Here is a 19,280-nt window from a genome sequence, read left to right on the forward strand (position 1 = left end):
TATAGAGAGATGAGAGCAGAGTTAGGTACATAATATCTGATTTTGGAGAGTATCCCAACTGTTTTAGAGACTTTCTTAGTTATGTGTTGTATGTGGGTGCTGAAGTTAAGTCTCTTGTCTAGGAATAGGCCAAGAAACTTTCCATCATTTTTATTGCTAATGTTTACATTATCTATCTGAAGCTGAATTGCATTTGTAGATTTGCTTCCAAATAAGATGTAGTAGGTCTTTTCTATGTTAAGTGTTAGTTTATTCGTTGACATCCATAAGTGGACTTTTTTTAGTTCATTATTAACAACATCATTTAGTGTATGTGGGTTGGGGTTAGAGTAGATAAGGGTAGTATCATCAGCAAACAAAATAGGTTTCAGAATGTTAGAGACATTAGGCAGATCATTGATGTATATAAGAAATAGGAGGGGTCCCAAGATGCTGCCCTGTGGCACTCCAACGGTTATTGGTAGAGTGGGAGAGGTAATATTATTGATGGTTACACATTGATGTCTATCACTAAGATAGGATTGGATATAGTCCAGTGCATGGCCTCGGATTCCATAATGATAGAGTTGACGTAAGAGGTAATTGTGATTAAACAGTGTCAATGGCCTTTATCAGGTCAATGAAGAGTCCAATCGGAAACTCATTTTTGTCAGGGGCTGAGTAAATTATATCAAGGAGACCAATAATTGCGTCGTTGGTACTCTTTTGGGAGCGAAAGCCAAACTGACAGGGGCTAAGAATGTCGAATTTTACGAGATAGGAGTAGAGCTGTTTGTAGATAATTTTTTCAAATATTTTTAATAGGATGGGTAGGTTTGATATTGGTCTATAATTGTTTATGGCTGTCGGATTACCTCCTTTATGAACTGGCGTTACTCTTGCTTTTTTAAGAATATCAGGGAAGGTATGACACTCAAGGGATTTGTTGAACAGCAAAGCTATAGGTGGCGCAAGGGCTTTGGAGGCTCTCTTGTATACAATGGATGGGATTTCACTGATGTTCCCAGCTTTGGTTTTTAATGAGTGTATGATGGACACAACATCTGTCGGGCTAACTGGTGAAAGAAGAAGAGAGTTTGGATAGCTGCCTGAGAGATATGTGTTGATATGTGTCTGAGTCTGTGGGATTTTACTGGCAAGGTTAGCACCAACCGATGAAAAGAAGCTATTAAATTCATTTGCCATTTCTAAATCAGTTGACGGTGTAAGGCAATCCTTAGAGAGTGTTATCTGGTTGTGGGAGTGTTGTTTTGTTCCTAGGATATTAGAGATGGTATTCCATGTGCTTTTCATATTGTCTTTTGCTTCTTTGAATCTAGTCTCATAATATGAAAGTTTGGCTTTTCTTGTGATACTGGTAAGCACTGATGAGTAACTACTCTAACCTTTTAACTACTTCCTTTGTAACTAGGCCAATCCTAAATGAATCTGTAGTATTCTAAGAGCATGGACTACAGTAGGCAAATTTCACAACCCATGTGGGACATGAAAACTGCATTTTTTCTTAAAATTGAACCAATCACGACTATTCTGCTGTCTACGGCGATGGACGGGTACTATGAGACGTAAATTTGTACGCGAGCAAGAGTTAGTGCCTTGAAAAAAATCTAGCTTAGAATATACCACTTATGTACTAATTGAAAAGTAACATATTAACTATAAGCATTAAGTCATATATGTGCTTTCTTGTGCGAGTGCGGGTTGACCTCTGAACTTTTTCCAATTTCGTCTTGTGCTTGACAAGGTACAAGCTCAATGCTGGGGCCGCATACTATAGGATTGGCCTAACATACGTGGTATACAAGATTCTGAAAGATTCTTGTATACCACGTATACAAGACCAAAGGCGGGACCAAAGAGCCAGAGCTCAACCCCCGCAAACACAACTAGGTGAGTACACACACACACACAGGAAGCAGCCAGTAACAGCTGTCTAACTCCCAGTTACCTATTTACTGCTAGGTAACAGGAGCATCGGGGTGAAAGAAACCCTCCCCATTTGTCTCTGTTGGTGCCAGGAATCGAACCCGGGCAACAGAATTACTAGTCCCGCGCGCTGTCCACTCAGCTACCAGACCCCTAGTGACTCCTGTGTATGTGTGTGCGTGCGTGTGTGTGTGTGTGTGTATTCACTTAGTTGTGCTTGCGGGGGTTGAGCTCTGCTCTTTCGGCCAGCGTCTCAACTGTCAGTCAACTGTTTCTACATCTACTATTTTTTTTCCAACACCACACAAACACACACACTAGGGAAGTCCACACACTGGCCACAGGTCCACACACTGGCCACAGTGTGTGGACGGCCAGGGAAGGCAAAAGTGTAGGACGGCAGTCCGCGAATTAATTCAGTATTCTCGGGATATGTACATACCAGTGAGCCCAAAACATAGTTTTTGGTCATATGAAGGGTACAGCAACGCAGTGATAACGCAACATAGTGAATTCTTATAACATTGGATAAGAAAAAAAATGAAAAGAACGAGTTTGTGGCAAGACGGTGGCACAAGAGGGTTTTGAAGGGAAGAATTTGGACCACCACGTGGAGAGGAGCTCTGGCCAACAGGGACGTCAACAATTAAGGTGGACTGTTACGACCCTGGGTTCCTCAGTGGAAACCAGAGATCAAAATTGAACTAAATAAGCTACGTTAAATTAGCAAAACGCAAGTCGATGTGTCTTTGTTTGCATCTTCCCTGCCAGACGTAAGACTAGTCTTGTTTCTCAAAGAGCATTTAAAGACTGAGCTTGGGGTTGATTATTAAATAACATAGGCACCAACTATGTTTACTAATACTTTCTAATCATTTGTAAAGTAACAATATGTTGCATAGGGGAAGATTTTTAATGTGCTTAGCTGCACGATCAATTAGGCTCCTCCCGGCACCACCACAATGCGGGAGGCCTGAGCTGGTCGCTGGGAGCGTTCTTCTTCTGGCTGGCGTTCGTGGGGACGAGACCTACTCTGTGGCTGCACCCCTACTCTCCTCCCTTCTCCTCTTACTTATTTCCCTTACCTTAAGTTCCTGTACCATTAAGTTAAGTACTGTGTGTTTAAGTGTGCCTACGCTGGTAGTAACGATTGGTGAGACCTGGGGGCAGTATTTGCCAGTGTTTTGGGTACCCCTAAGTGCTGTGTTTTGGTATTAGGGTACCACGTGGTCTCACTACCCTAAGCTGCATCCAGCTTCAGTGATTATCCAGTAGTACTTTACCCTAGCTTGTCTTAGTGTAAACCTTGTATCCTGCTTATGTGGACCAAGGCTTTTAATGTAAGATAGTGTGGTAAAGTAATTATTATTATTGTTATTGGTGTGAGTGTTTATGGGGGGGTTGTTAAGGGGTTAATAAATAAGTAAATTAGAACAGAGTATCCCTTCTTCCTGTGTGGGAGTGCATTGATCAACCCTTAGTCTGACATGGTCTAGTAGCAAGTTATTATTACTGTGGATAGTTCATTTTGGGGGCCGGGCCTTTTAGCTCTCCCATATTTGATAACTCTGTTTTCTAACTACCCTTACCCCTTAATAGTACCAGTTTCCCCATAGCAAACCCACCATTTTACATAACACGGACATCGCTTCATAAATCACCAAATTGTGCTGTGGGATGCTTACTTGGAGGTGAGTGACTCTCAAAGTCAGTCATACAAGGTGTACGGTGTTTTTTATATAAAAATGAGCTTAGGACGTAAGTTAAAATACGAAAAAGTAGCTTGAGAGTCTCAGCCTTGGTATTAGTTTTTCACATCTGTGTGTTACATTACACCACCACCAATTAGCACAACCCCCCCCCCCCCTCCTCACCATAACACGTCAGTGTAAACACACACACACACACGAACGCACAAACCAGCCTACCGCCAACCTCACCCCTCACCCCCGGGACTGACCTTCCATCCCTTTCTGACCTTTCCACTTTATTAGGAGTGCCACTCCCCCTCCCTGTCTCTGTGTCCTCTCTTTTCGTATCACCTGGTAGCCCTCTGGAAAGATTGCATCTGAGATCATGTCATTAATTTTAGTTTCCACAATTGCAACTATGTCAGGATCTGCCTCACTCACTCTTTCTTTTATCTCTTCTGCTTTATTAGATACCTCATCAGCATTGGTGTACCAAACCTTGAGATTCTTCATGGAAACTCTTGTACCAGAGTTCGCCCTTTCTCTGGGGGTCTGGGGGGTGACTGGGGGTGGGGTGGGGGGACCTGGGGGATCTGGGGGGTGTCTGGGGGATGACTGGGGGCGAGGGGATCCGGGGGGTGTTCGGGAGGATCTGGGGGGGTGGTCTGGATAGATCCCAGGGTGTATGAGGGTGAAAGGGGTCGGGAGAAGTGCTTGGGGAGCTAATGGGGGCTGGGCATCTAGGAAGGTAGATAGGAAGGTCTGGGGTAGGGCCTGGGTAGGTAGGTCTAGAGAAGGAAGGGCATATTGGGTCTGAAGATTAGGGAGGGTCTGATAGGCTTAGAGGGGTTCAGAGATAGCATAAGGTTGGGAGTCAGATAGAGGTTGAGTGTTGGGGGGGTGGAAAGGATAGAGAGGGTGGGGGGAACCTCCCACCCCCCTCGCAAGGATGGGGGGTCACATGGAAGGAGAGGGGAAGAGGAGGGGTGAGGGCTGGGCGGGTTTTGGGGGTTGAGGGGATTTTTTTTTCTTTTTTTTTATTAATATATGAGGTACATCTGCATTAGTGCAGCTACCCTAGACTATATGAAGTGGAGTACAGTGTGTCAAAAAAGCTAACTAGGTGATGCTAAAAAATCCCCATCACACAGGATGGTTAGTTATACAAAGGCATGTGATAGGCAGTCTGCTCTCTCTCTCTCTCCGACTCCGGATGCATTTTGAGGTTATCATCAACACAAGATTGAATAAGGTAGAAGTGGTAATAAAAGTCCCCATCTCGCAGGATGGTTAGTTATACAGGGCCATATGTTTAATAGCCTGCACTGGCAAATTTTGGGTACATTGTGAGGATATCTTCAAGAATACGAGAGTGAATAAAGTAATTGCAGAGCTTCAGGTACCTCATGCCTACTGGTCTGAAAGGTCTAATAACTGGGCATTCAGTGATGTAGTGCGGGAGATCGTGTCGTAGTTCCTGCTCACAGAGTTTGCCACTGGAGTGTTCAGGATTGGGAGACCCGTCACCTGCAGCCACCTGCCACAGTTAACGGTAACCCAATCTGATCCTTGCAACCACTGAAAGCACAGACTAGTGGATGTGTTGTCATAAGCAGGGGCAGTGAGGGCTGATTTGGGGAGGGAGTGACCTGAGAAGCAGGTGTGAGCTGGTTAGCATGGGTTGGATTAGCACTGGGGTGTGTAACTACGCTCAAATGGGAAGAGTTGTATCTTGGAGGTTTGCTTGCTCTGTGGGCTATCTGTTCCTCCTTCGTCATGAATTTGTCAATATATACATTGTAGTAGTTTTCGCTACCTCTGAGTAAGTGTTTGTGATCCAGTATGTAATCCACTGCTTCTTCGTTAGTGAACTGTACCAGGACAGGTCGTTTCCTGCTACAGTTGTATGGTCCAATGCATCGGTGAACTTGCACCTCATTCCCTGCCATCTGGGCTCTCATGTCTCTCAAGATCCCCTGTAGCTCCAAATCTTCAATCTCCATCCTTTCCTGCCTCGATGGTGCCTTGGCTTCAAGCCATCCATGGATTACGATTGACCTCTTTCTCAGTGCAGGGTCATGCTGGTCGCCCCCGCTACTCCATCCACTACTACTCCCCCCTCCCCTGCCAAGCTTCCCTTATTCCTGCCAAATTCATTTGTAAGCCTAGTTATTTCTCCTTGCCATTCTACCCTGCTCTTCCTGATTTCCTCTTGAATATAATCCATAAACCCTTGTTTGAGTCTTTGAACCTCGTCCTGTATCTTATTAAAGATTTCACTCTTGATCCCCTGGATTAGTTCATCTATCCAAACATCCATCTTCTCTACAAATTCCCAATCATCTTCTCCACAAATCTATCTTCTTCTTCAATCATAATACTGCTGGACCTAGACGCCCTTCCTGACCTAGTCATTGCTATAATCCAACCTTACCCACACGGGTCCCAAGTACCTTACCGTCCTGCTAACACAATAGCTGAGTGTATTCACCTAGTTGTACTCACCTAGTTGTTCTCACCTAGTTGTGCTTGCGGGGGTTGAGCTCTGGCTCTTTGGTCCCGCCTCTCAACCATCAATCAACAGGTGTACAGATTCCTGAGCCTATTGGCCTCTATCACATCTACACTTGAAACTGTGTATGGAGTCAGCCTCCACCACATTACTTCCAAATGCATTCCATTTGTCAACCACTCTGACACTAAAAAAGTTCTTTCTAATATCTCTGTGGCTCATTTGGTCACTCAGTTTCCACCTGTGTCCCCTAGTGCATGTGCCCCTTGTGTTAAATAGCCTGTGTGTGTGTGTGTGTGTGTGTGTGTGTGTGTGTGTGTGTGTGTGTGTGTGTGTGTGTGTGTGTGTGTGTGTGTGTGTGTGTGTGTGTGTGCGTGTGGGTGTGTGCGTGTGTGTGTGTGTGTGCGTGTGTGCGTACGAGTGTGTGTATGCGTGTGTGTGAAAGGGAGAGGGGGTGCTGTGCTATTGGTGGGATTGCTAGGGTGTGTGTACTCTTGGAGGTGCTTCGGTGAGGGGGGGTGGCGGTGAGAGAATGTCGGGGCTGTCCGGTGTAGGGGGTAGTGTTTTTTCACACTTAAGTGCCGCAAACTAGTTCCCACGTTAGCCGTAAATTGTCACTTGAGGTTCGTTTCCATTTGTTAACTTACATCCAGGACTAACTATTATATTCAATAACACTGTACACCGTATGATGGCGTTCGAATGCTGTTGGGGATGCCAATTATGTTATGGCGCTACTGGGACGCAACCGGGTTCTTCTCTGATGGTAGTAGAGTTTGGGTATCCGGCCTCAAGTTAGTAGAGGCTTTCAAGGGGTATGTTCCGTAACGCACGTTAAATTAAGGGGGGAGGGATACAAATGTTCCAATTAATATATATATATATATATATATATATATATATATATATATATATATATATATATATATATATATATATATATATATATATATATATATTCACTACCACCATAAATAAATATCAGTCACACACGGGGTTTATAACTACACTATTATGTACAGGTTCGTCTTCCTCCGAAGACACTGGATGCTCTACGGTGCTCACTCTGGGTAGCCCTGGTTCCTTCCGTGGCCCACGATGAATCCACTATGACTCTGACGAATCTACCCTGGCCACAGGCCAGCCATATCACAGTCCCACTGGGTGCTTTGTCGTGGAGGCCTTCAACCACAATCCAGCCTGCAGCTGGCAGGTACCGAACAGCTCCACTGTGTAGGCCACTCCACGACCGATACTAGGGGTTGCGAGCCCTAGGCAGGAGCCTCGTGTGACCCACTGATCACTCTCCTCACTAAGCACCACAGTGGCTTGTCTCTACCACCAGCCAGCCCCGGATAAGGCGATTCCCGACACTGCCACACCACAGGCAGGCTATTACACTCTCAACAAATTTCGTCCGGGGGTTACTCACAGCTTCTTCAGCAGACTAGTGAAGAGACCTTGGCTGCCTTGGGTAGACTGATTCATCGTCATATACAGCAGTCCCAGGTCGACTCTGCAATCAGATACGACATTAGTACTGGGGCTATTACATGGGGCCACTAGGAAACATCACTTCCTAGCTTAGACAGAAACGTCCACCTATTTGCTCCATAGATGGAGTTCACTGTCTAAGCACCACCTCACCAGAGGTCAGCAGTGGCTACGTTATGAGCTGATTAAGACGGGAATCCAGCACCTGTGGCCGGTATATCCCGTCCTCACTAGATGGCGTCGTCCATTTGGAGTGGGTTTCGGGAGCGGACTCACAGATGGCGTTGTCGTCACTGCTCCGTGCTCCGACGCTGGACTCGGGTCCGTAACACCTCCCCACCAAAAAGAATTTGGTTTGGGTTTCTATAAAAGGGAAAACAAACCAAATTAGTATGTGGGTACAACTCCAAATGGACTCACAAACAATGGACTGGAGTGGCGAGGATGTCTTGTCTGCAAAAGTGTCCTAATGGGAGATTCTGGCACAAGAAAAACTTGAAGATGGTAGGCAATGACCAGCCTGATGTGACTTCCCACAACCTCACCGAGATGTTAATCAGGGGCCTAATCTCACGTGTCTTTAGTAAGGATCGGCACAGGCGCAATGTGGGGTGAATCGACACTTCCCTGGGTCGTGGCACCGTTGATGGCTGGTCACAGACGGCATTTCTTGTACCGGTCCGGTAGTCCTTCAGGGAGACGGGAACCTGGAATACAGGGGCCTGATAATTTGGAGTAACAGCGATTGTTGTTAAGTCAGTACTCACAGCATAATCGTCCACTAGGCCCACACCTAGTCCCAACAGGGCTGCTTGTACTTGGAAGATGGTGTTCGCTCTGCCACCGTCAGGTCGACCAACGTTTCGTATAACGCTGAATCCAGGCTCAGCAATCACGCGGGGGGGTGTCAACCTGTCGGAAACAGTCACTCATAATTTCATTTCTCATACCTCCTGTATCCACCATCACCTTCCAGGTCCCTTCTTTGACTGCAACACTCACAGTGCAAGTCTCTAATCCCTGGGGTCTCTTCATGATGTTCATGGGAGCCATCATCTGTCGGGTCGTCCACTGGTCCTTACTTAGAATACATAGGAGAGTTAAACAAAATACCGCCAAGAAACATTTGGGAATAAGCTTCATGAGCCTATCACGTCCATAGCTGGCGATCTCCACTAGCTTGGCTTGGATCAAAGAGGGCACTAGAGCCTTCGCACTTACCTCACATACCTCTGACGTCTGGGGAATCTCTGGCCGGTTCAATGAACGTTGTACCTTGCCATACCGCAAGTACTCAGGTGCCTTCACTCCAGACTCTTTGGTATCTGTGGGTACTTGTACACGAGGCCCCTCCTCTTGCTCAGTCGCTCTTGTCACCAAAACCTCATGTTTCTTGTCGGGAGAAGAATCAGGAGAACCTATTAGAATGCTGTCGATCTGTTGGGTAGAGGAAGGATTAAACAAGTTATATAATCTCACGTCTGCCTGTACCTGGGTATTACCAATTCCTGCTGTTACCTCAAGCCTTTTTGCTGTTCTGGCTGACTCGTCCGCAATCTTGAGATGATCGTCGTTCCAACCTTGCACCAAGTCGTTGGCTAGTATTATGTAAATCCCAGCTATAGGCAGGGTATCAACTACTACCAACGCACATGTGCCGCTGAAGTAAGGCGAGTCTAGATGTACCGGCACTAATGGGGCAACGTACCGCGTCATAGGAAACCCAACCAAGACAACCTTTTGTCTCTCGTCTACACTCACTCCCTCTGGTAATGAGTCTCTCACGATCAGGGACTGGGCTGCTCCACTATCTCTGAGCACTACAACTGATCTACCAGTATGATCACTCGTTACATACCCGCTTGAAGTGTGAGGGGAAAACAATCCTGGTCCTTCCTGACTAGTCATCAGAGACTGGGTTCCTACTGATGGTGTCACACAGCCCATCAGCATCACCTCCCTACGTGGACCGCTACCTCTTCTGCCTCGGCACATAGCAGTGACGTGTCCCTTCTGCCCACAAGTCCAACACACTACATTCCTCCTTGGACTACGGTGTTTCGGACTACTAGGACTAATCCTTCGGGGGCTACTTGGGGGCGTCTTCATAGCGCTTTGTGGGACGGGTCTCTCCTCTTCTTGACGAGGTTTGCCAAACAGACGTGGGTAACTCCTCGGGACATACCTAGTGGAAGACCTATGCGTTAGGATGTATTCTTCAGCCATAGTGGCTGCTGCACGTAAGGTCTCTACCTGTTGCTCTTCTAGGTATGTCTTCAGATCTCCAGACAGACATTCCTTAAAATCCTCCAACAAAACGAGCTGTTCGAGTTCTTCTTTCGTCCTCACTTTCCGAGAGGCACACCACTCCTGGAAAAGCCGTTCCTTGATGGTCGCGAACTCGGTGAACGTGTGCTCCGAGGCCTTTTTCAGGTTCCTGAACTTCTGCCTGTAAGCCTCGGGTACCAACTGGTAAGCCATGAGCACTACCTTCTTCACCTTGTCATAATCACAGGAGTCATCAAGGGACAACGTGGAGTAGGCGATTTGGGCCTTCCCAGCCAAGACGGACTGTATCATGATGGCCCAATTCTCCTTTGGCCATTCCAAAGAGGCTGCAACCTTCTCGAAGGCTGCGAAGAACTTCGACACTTCCCTTTCATTGAATTTAGGAACCATTTTAATGTTCCTTACCGGATCGAAACCACTCGTTTCTGTTGTTTTCCTCTGACCGCCTAATCGCAATACTTCTAACTCGTGTCTTCTTTCTTTCTCCTTTTCTTCTCTCTCTCACTCTTCTCGTTCTTCTCTCTCTCTTTCTCTTTCTTTTTCTCGCTCTTCTCGTTCTCTTTCTCTTCTTTCTTCTCTTTCTCGCTCATCTCTCTCTCGTCTTTCTTCTCTTTCTCGCTCTTCTTTCCTTTCTTCTAATTCTAAACGCCTCATCTCCATTTCTTTATCTTTCAATTCTCGTTCTATTTCTAATTTCTTCCATTCTATCTCACGATTTATTTCTAAGGCACGCATTTTGACAGTTAGAAAGCTTATATTCAGTTCACCTGCATCACTTTCAATGTTACTACCTTTATCTTCCTTTTCAGTGGAAGCTACCTCCTCACTTTCCTTTGTACTCTGTGCCTCGCTTTCCTGTTTCTCCCCGGCCTTCAAATGTTTGTGAACCTTTGACAAGATCTCAACACGGGAATCACTTGCACGTATCTTGATCTCCAGATATGCGCTCACTAGCACCAGTTCTTGCTTTCCCAGATATTTCAATCTGGCAAGACAGTCCTCCTTGTTCAGAAAAGCCTGAACATCGTCCAGATTCTCGATGGTCACTTTTTCTGCCATTGTCGCTTAAGTGGTGCACGAGCACTTAATACACCGCTTCACTTGAGCACTTAACACACCGAGCACTGTACTACGCCAGTATTGCACTTTATCGCACCTAGCACCTCACTTGCCAATGTTGCACGTAATCACACCGGGCACCGCACTCTACAATATTGCACTAAATCACAGCGAGCACCGCATTTCTCCAATATTGCACTAAATCACAGCGAGCACCGCACAGGACGTACAACGTCCAAATAATTACAAACAGGGGGAATTATTTACAAGGGATTGCGCTACATCACCACCCCTGTCAAACATACTTGACAAGGGGTCGGATCCCGCTGGGGATGCCAATTATGTTACGGCCCTAGTGGAACGCAACCGGGTTCTTCTCTGATGTTAGTAGAGTTTGGGAATCCGGCCCCAAGTTAGAAGAGGCTTTCAAGGGGTGTGTTCCATAACGCAAGTTAAATTAAAAGGGGAGGGATACAAATGTTCCAATTTATATATATATATTCACTACCACCATAAATAAATATCAGTCACACACGGGGTTTATAACTACACTATTATGTACAGGTTCGTCTTCCTCCGAAGACACTGGATGCTCTACGGTGCTCACTCTGGGTAGCCCTGGTTCCTTCTTTCGTGGCCCACGATGAATCCACTATGACTCTGACGAATCTACTCTGGCCACAGGCCAGCCAAATCATAGTCTCACTGGGTGCTTTGTCGTGGAGGCCTTCAACCACAATCCAGCCTGTAGCTGGCAGGTACCGATCAGCTCCGCTGTGTAGGCCACTCCACGACCGATACTAGGGTTGCGAGCCCTAGGCATGAGCCTCGTGTGACCCGCTGATCACTCTCCTCACTAAGCACCACAGTGGCTAGTTTCTTCCACCAGCCAGCCCCGGATAAGGCGATTCCCGACACTGCCACACCACAGGCAGACTATTACACTCTCAACAGAGTTCGTCCGGGGGTGACTCACAGCTTCTTCAGCAGACTAGTGAAGAGACCTTGGCTGCCCTGGGTAGACTGATTCATCGTCCAATACAGCAGTCCCAGGTCGACTTTGCAATCAGATACGTCATTAGTACTGGGGCTATTACATGGGGCCACTAGGAAACATCACTTACTAGCTTAGACAGAAACGTCTACCTATTTGCTCCATAGATGGCGTTCACTCTCTAAGTGCCACCTCACCAGAGGTCAGCAGCGGCTACGTTATGAGCTGATTAAGACGGGAATCCAGCACCTGTGGCCGGTATATCCCGTCCTCACTAGATGGCGTCGTCCATTTGGAGTCGGTTTCGGGAGCGGACTCACAGATGGCGTTGTCGTCACTGCTCCGTGCTCCAACGCTGGACTCGAGTCCGTAACATTGACGGACTTATTGAGAGGCCGTACCATGAAACCAAGACAAAAAACATCCCACAGCACATACAGGTGTTAAGTACTGTTGACGCTTGCTCCTGAAGGCCTGCTGGTGTCCACATCGCTACCAGGCGTAGATCACTCCAACTTGTCGCTATATATTACCAGTAATCAGCTTCTTGTTCCCCTTAGCACCTATATAGCTCTAATGCTACACGTTTAGAATCACTTCTTCACTATCCTATTCACTATTTGTTATGATCTTCACTATCACATCTATTTGTGTACACTGTCCAAACAGTGGCGGCCACGTGCTTGTCATGGCACTGATGTCGTACCCCCTGATCTTGACTTATCTGCACTATCAGACACAATCCATGAAATTGCTAGTTTCTTATCGGTGTGTTACACTTCATATTATCACTGAGCAACGAATTTTCCCGTGTATCCCACTGATGTCCTGAAATACGAAGCCTTATCCTAGGAGCGCGTCGCAACGTGTCCACCACCCTAGACCCTGGACTGACATGGACGATGTGTGTATTCACCTAGTTGTGTTTGCAGGGGTTGAGCTTTGCTCTTTCGGCCCGCCTCTCAACTGTCAATCAGCTGTTTACTAACTACTTTTTTTCTCTCTCCACACCACACACATAAACACCAGGAAGCAGCCCGTGACAGCTGACTAACTCTCAGGTACCTATTTACTGTTAGGTAACAGGGGCATTCAGGGTGAAAGAAACTTTGCCCATTCGTTTCTGCCTGGTGCGGGAATCGAACCCGCGCCACAGAATTACGTGACCTGCGCGCTATCCACCAGGCTACCAGGCCCTCTGTGTGTGTACTCACCTAGTTGTGTTTGCGGGGGTTGAGCTCTGGCTCTTTGGTCCCGCCTCTCAACCGTCAATCAAGAGGTGTACAGATTCCTGAGCCTATTGGGCTCTATCATATCTACACTTGAAACTGTGTATGGAGTCAGCCTCCACCACATCACTTCCTAATGCATTCCAATTGTCAGCCACTCTAACACTAAAAAAGTTCTTTCTAATATCTCTGTGGCACATTTGGGCGCTCAGTTTCCACCTGTGTCCCGTTGTGCGTGTGCCCCTTGTGTTAAATAGCCTGTCTTTATCTACCCTATCAATTCCCTTCAGAATCTTGAATGTGGTGATCATGTTCCCCCTAACTCTTCTGTCTTCCAGCGAAGTGAGGTTTAATTCCCGTAGTCTCTCCTCGTAGCTCATACCTGTTGACCAGACCACACACTAGAAGGTGAAGGGACGACGACGTTTCGGTCCGTCCTGGACCATTCGCAAGTTGATTGTGATAAGGAATTGTTGTTGTTAAAGATTTAGCTACTCAGGACGAAGTGTCCATGTAGCACGGGCTATGGTGAGCCCGTAATTGAGTTTGGTTATACATGATAACCTTTTTCCTGTGGTATTTGGGTCTAAGTTTAAAATGGAAAAGGGGATTTCTCCTTTTTCCCTGCTTATTTATCGCTTCTGGTTTAGTGCACTGGTTTTAATCTTGTTTTATTAACATTATCTTGGTGGCAGATGTAGATGCAGAATGCTCACTAATGAGTCCCATTCCTCAACAGCTTTTCTAATCATTGTAGTCGCGGTGGAATGTGCATCTAATGCAGCTGCTGTCGTTGGATTAATGTTGAGTTTGATGCGCAGGGGTTCAGTAGCTTCACATTCCAATAAGTAGTGCAATAGTGGCGCCTCTGCTTCAGTTTCACAGATGTGACACTCTTTAACTATTGGGTTCATTGCCTCCCAGCAGCACTTGTAACCAATTCTGAGTTTGTGTATGACTACTGCAATGTCTCTGGATATCTTTTTGCCAGGCTTGAAAGAGGAGTAACCAGTGGCTGTGATGAGGAAGTAGAGACAGGCAATAAATAGGCAAGAGAGAGCTGAGCAGCTAAGTAAGGTGTAGTAGAGGGGATAGTAATAATAATAAGAGCTATAGAGGGCCTATTGGCCCATACGAGGCAGCTCCTATTATAATCACCGAAATGAGAAGGAGATAGGAATAAGAAGAGGATAGCAAGGGAGCGTAGGAGAAGACAATCAACAGAAAAAAGGAGAAGAGAGAAAGAAAGATAAATGGAATTGGTAGGGTTATGTTAGGTCACGTTTGTTAGAAAGATTAGAGCATTTGAGTATATACTATGAAAGGGAAGAGTTAACAGCAACAAAGCCAGGACTCAAGTTCATGTTGGGTACATTGAGTATTAGATCCGATTCAACAAGACGACGTCTGTGTAGAGTAGAGGCAGGAAAGATTATTTTGGAGGAAGACTAATCAATGGGATGATTAGAATCCCTCACATGGCAGAAGAGAGCATTGTTAGTGTCTGCAGACTTAACACTTCTCTTATGTTCTTTAAGTCTGTCATTCAGCGTACGGCCAGTTTTGCCAAAGTATTGGAGAGAACAAGACGAACAGGAAATAGAGTAGACACCAGCAGCATTAGAAGCAGGAAGAGCAGTGTGAACTAGATTGCTACGAAGTGTGTTAGTGTGTCGAAAGACGAGTTTAATGTCAAGAGGACGAAAGGTATTGGTAAAAGTTTTGAGTTCACATATGAAGGGAAGGCATAGTACAGTGCTACTAGTGTTGGAAGCAGGTTTAGGATGAAAAAAATTTCGTTTAGCTTGAGAGTAGGCACAGTTGATGAAATGCAAAGGGTAACCAAGGCGAGAGAAAGATATGTAGACAGAGGCAATTTCAAAATCAAGAAACGGAGGGTCGATGATGCGTAGAGCACGGAGGAAGAGAGAGACAAGGACACTTTTCTTAACAGAAGGAGCACGGTAGGAAAAGAAGTGAATGTACATTCTCGACTTGAGAATGGTCCAGGACGGACCGAAACGTCGTCGTCCCTTCACCTTCTAGTGTGTGGTCTGGTCAACATACTTTAGCCACGTTATTGTGACTGATCGCCTAGCTCATACCTCTCAGCTCGGGTATTAGTCTAGTGGCAAACCTTTCAACCTTTTCCAGTTTAGTCTTATCATTGACTAGATATGGACTCCATGCTGGGGCTGCATACTCCAGGATTGGCCTGACATATGTGGTATACAAAGTTCTGAATGATTCTTTACACAAGTTTCTGAATGCCGTTCATATGTTGGCCAGCCTGGCATATGCCGCTGATGTTATCCTCTTGATATGTGCTGCAGGAGACAGGCCTGGCATGATATCAACCCCCAAGTATTTTTCTTTCTCTGACTCCTGAAGAATTTCCTCTCCCAGATGATACCTTGTATCTGGCCTCCTGCTCCCTACACCTATCTTCATTACATTACATTTGGTTGGGTTAAACTCTAACAACCATTTGTTCGACCCTTCCTTCAGCTTGTCTAGGTCTTCTTGAAGCCTCAAACAGTCCTCTTATGTTTTAATCCTTCTCATAATTTTAGCATCGTCCGCAAACATTGAGAGAAATGAATCGATACCCTCCGGGAGATCATTTACATATATACATATATCAGAAACAAGATAGGACCGAGTACAGAGCCCTGTGGGACTCCACTGGTGACTTCACGCCAATCGGAGGTCTCACACCTCACCGTAACTCTCTGCTTCCTATTGCTTAGGTACTCCCTTATCCACTGGAGCACCTTACCAGCTACACCTGCCTGTCTCTCCAGCTTATGTACCAGCCTCTTATGCGGTACTGTCTCAAAGGCTTTCCGACTATCCAAGAAAATGCAGTTCTCCCAGCTCTCTCTTTCTTGCTTAATCTTTGTCACCTGATCGTAGAATTCTATCAAGCCTGTAAGGCATGTGTCTGGGCCTCCATGTGGGTCTCTGTTCCCCCAATCTATCTTTCCATGGTTGAAGTCTCCCATGATTAGTAGCCTGGATCCGTTCCTGCTAGCCACAGAAGCTGCTCTCTCTATTATATTGATGGTGGCCAAGTTGTTTCTATCATATTCCTGTCTGGGTCTTCTGACATTCGGTGGGGGGTTATATATGACTACTACTATAATTTTCTGTCCTCCAGTTGCTATGGTGCCTGATATGTAGTCACTGAAACCTTCACAGTTCTGAATTACCATCTCTTCGAAACTCCACCTTCTCTTAGTAGCAAAGCTACACCACCTCCTCCTGTCCCTTTTCTCTCTTTCCTCACTACATAGTAGCCCTGTGGAAACACTGCGTTTGTTATGGTGTTTGTTAGCTTTGTTTCTGTGAGTGCTATTATGTCTGGGTTTTCTTCTAGTGCCCATTCTCCGAGTTCACTTGTTTTATTTGTAATTCCATCTATGTTAGTGTACATTGCCTTGAAGCTCACTTTCTTCAGTTCATTTTCTTGTCCCTTTCTTGGCGAGCATTCTGCTGGTGTGGGAAGCTTTTCAGTGGGTGAGATGATCTGTGAGGTGGTTTGCAGGGTTTCATGGGAGTTTGGGGTGAGGGGTGGGGGTTTCATTGAAGGGGGGACAGGTAGGGTGTGGGTTAAGGAGATAGGGGGGACATGGAGGATACGGTGTGAGGGGGAGGAGGGATAGGGAGGGTATGGGATGAAGAGGGAGGGGGAACAGGGGGGGAAAGGTGGGAGGGGGGACATGATGGGAATGGGGAAGGGATGACAGGGTAAGAATGGGGTAGGGGGGGAGGGAGGGTTGGGTGGGGGCAGGTAGGGTGAGGTGAAGGGAGGGTTTCTATGCAGAGGGGAGTGGTGGGGTTGCCCTCCCCTCTGGTGTTGCTGGGATGCTGGTTTTGGGTTCGCCTCTTGTCTCTAGGACTGTTGTGTTGGTAGCTGTGATTTCCTGGTTTGCTTCTCCCTTCCTGCACTTCCTCCTTGCCTCTGCTGCCCTGGCTCTCTCCTCCTTCGTCCTGTCCCTCTGCAGGAATACTTTCTTGTATCCCTCCACATGCTGCAGTCGACTCTTCCTTTCGAGAATATCCTCTTTCGTGGTTTCATTTGTAAACACCACCTTTACAAGTCGGTTTCTGTCCTTGTTGTACCAGCTCAACCTGAAAACCTTCTCAATGTTTCGTTCAGCCCTTTCCATCTGTAACCCCTTCAGTAGCCCCTGTACTGCCTCTATCCTTGCTATTCCATTCTTGCCTGTAGGATCCTTCCTGTTCTTTTATGCCTACAACTACCACTGATCTGTTTCTCTCCAGCAGCTGAGTGGTGCACCTTGCTGCTTCCTGTGAGGTGGCTGCTTGCATGGCTACCTCCCTCACTGTGTCCATTGCTTCTGAGCTCTTTTTCAGTATGTCTGCAAATGTTTCAGGTACAGAGGCATTTCCTTCCAATGTAACATTCCCACCTTCCCTTTGGATGATAATCTGATGCTAGGTCTCTTTATTTTTTTCTGTGAGGGATTTGATCTCCTCCCTTGCTGATGTCAGCTCACTTTGCAGGTTGTTAATTGTAATCCTCATTTCCTGCATCTCCTTCCTGAATTCCTCCAGAACTTGGGTTAACATGTCCCTCGTTTGATCAATTTCGCTGTTCCCTGTGTCCCTGTTGCGTCCACCTGCCATGTTGCCCTTGTCAAGAGAGAGAGCAAGAGAGAGAGCAAGAATAGTCCTAGTGTGAGTGGGTGTGGAGGTGGGGGGGGGGGGTGTTCTGGGAGAGTGGGAGTGGTGGTGGGGGGGGGGGTTGTTGGGAGAGTGAGATGGGGGGTTAAGAGATGGGTGAGGTGTAGTCTTCAGATTACGGCGGGTGGGGGAGGATTAGCGGCTTATCTGGGTTCCCAGTGAGCTCACAGTTGCTGTCCCTGTTACCTGTCTACCACGATTGGATTATTACGATTGTATTATTGAATGGAATGCAATAGTGTCTATGATATGATATTATATAAACCTTGTACACTGTTGGAGCCTTATGAGAGACACTTACCAGCCAGCCCCCCACAAGCACTCTAGGTGAATACACGGCGTGACGTCGGTAATCCTGTGAGGTCTTCAGGTCTCCACGTGGGTCCCGGCTGATGCGACTGATGCTTCCTCAAGAAGTCGATCTTCACTAGCTATCTTCTCTAAATTCACTAAGATAATTCACCACGAGACATCAATGTGTTGCATTACAATGCCACTGTTCAATTTACACTGTCCCGATTCTCACTGCACAGTACACCCGCTCCCTTGAACCCTATTGTTCCCTCGGTTAACGCGGACAGCTGACCCTACACGTCTGCTCACGATCAAGGCTGACCCAATTTTGTGTGTGTGTGTGTGTGTGTGTGTGTGTGTGTGTGTGTGTGTGTGTGTGTGTGTGTGTGTGTGTGTGTGTGTGTAATTACCTAAGTGTAGTTACAGGATGAGAGCTACGCTCGTGGTGTCCCGTCTTCCCAGCACTCTTTGTCATATAACGCTTTGAAACTACTGACGGTCTTGGCCTCCACCACCTTCTCCCCTAACTTGTTCCAACCGTCTACCACTCTGTTTGCAAAAGTGAATTTTCTTATATTTCTTCGGCATCTGTGTTTAGCTAGTTTATATCTATGACCTCTTGTTCTTAACGTTCCAGGTCTCAAGAAATCTTCCCTATCGATTTTATCAATTCCTGTTACTATTTTGTATGTAGTGATCATATCACCTCTTTTTCTTCTGTCTTCTAGTTTTGGCATATTTAATGCCTCTAACCTCTCCTCGTAGCTCTTGCCCTTCAGTTCTGGGAGCCACTTAGTAGCATGTCTTTGCACCTTTTCCAGTTTGTTGATGTGCTTCTTATGATATGGGCACCACACAACTGCTGCATATTCTAGCTTTGGCCTAACAAAAGTCGTTTTTTTTTTTTAGTATATCGCCATCCATGTATTTAAAAGCAATTCTGAAGTTAGAAAGCGTGGCATAGGCTCCTCGCACAATATTCTTTATGTGGTCCTCAGGTGATAGTTTTCTATCTAGAACCACCCCTAGATCTCTTTCTTTATCAGAATTCTTTAAAGATTTCTCACATAATATATAGGTTG

General features: G+C 46.2%; 1 protein-coding gene across 5 annotated transcripts in view; it reads right to left on the bottom strand.

The window, feature by feature from the left end:
- The window catches only part of LOC123774144 (uncharacterized), a 270,075-nt gene that overhangs the window by 241,420 nt on the left and 9,375 nt on the right, over positions 1–19,280 (bottom strand). Inside the window, exon 1 of one of the 5 annotated variants that reach the window (XM_069312676.1) lies at positions 7,562–7,661. The exons of the other annotated variants lie outside the window; for them this stretch is intronic. Within the exon in view, the coding sequence (XP_069168777.1) occupies positions 7,562–7,623 (62 nt within the window). The 5' untranslated portion in view covers positions 7,624–7,661. Of the gene's footprint in view, positions 1–7,561; positions 7,662–19,280 lie in introns of those variants that run through there. 5 annotated transcript variants of the gene reach the window in all.

This window comes from Procambarus clarkii, chromosome 73 (genome assembly GCF_040958095.1).
Source record: "Procambarus clarkii isolate CNS0578487 chromosome 73, FALCON_Pclarkii_2.0, whole genome shotgun sequence".
Taxonomy (NCBI): domain Eukaryota; kingdom Metazoa; phylum Arthropoda; class Malacostraca; order Decapoda; family Cambaridae; genus Procambarus; species Procambarus clarkii.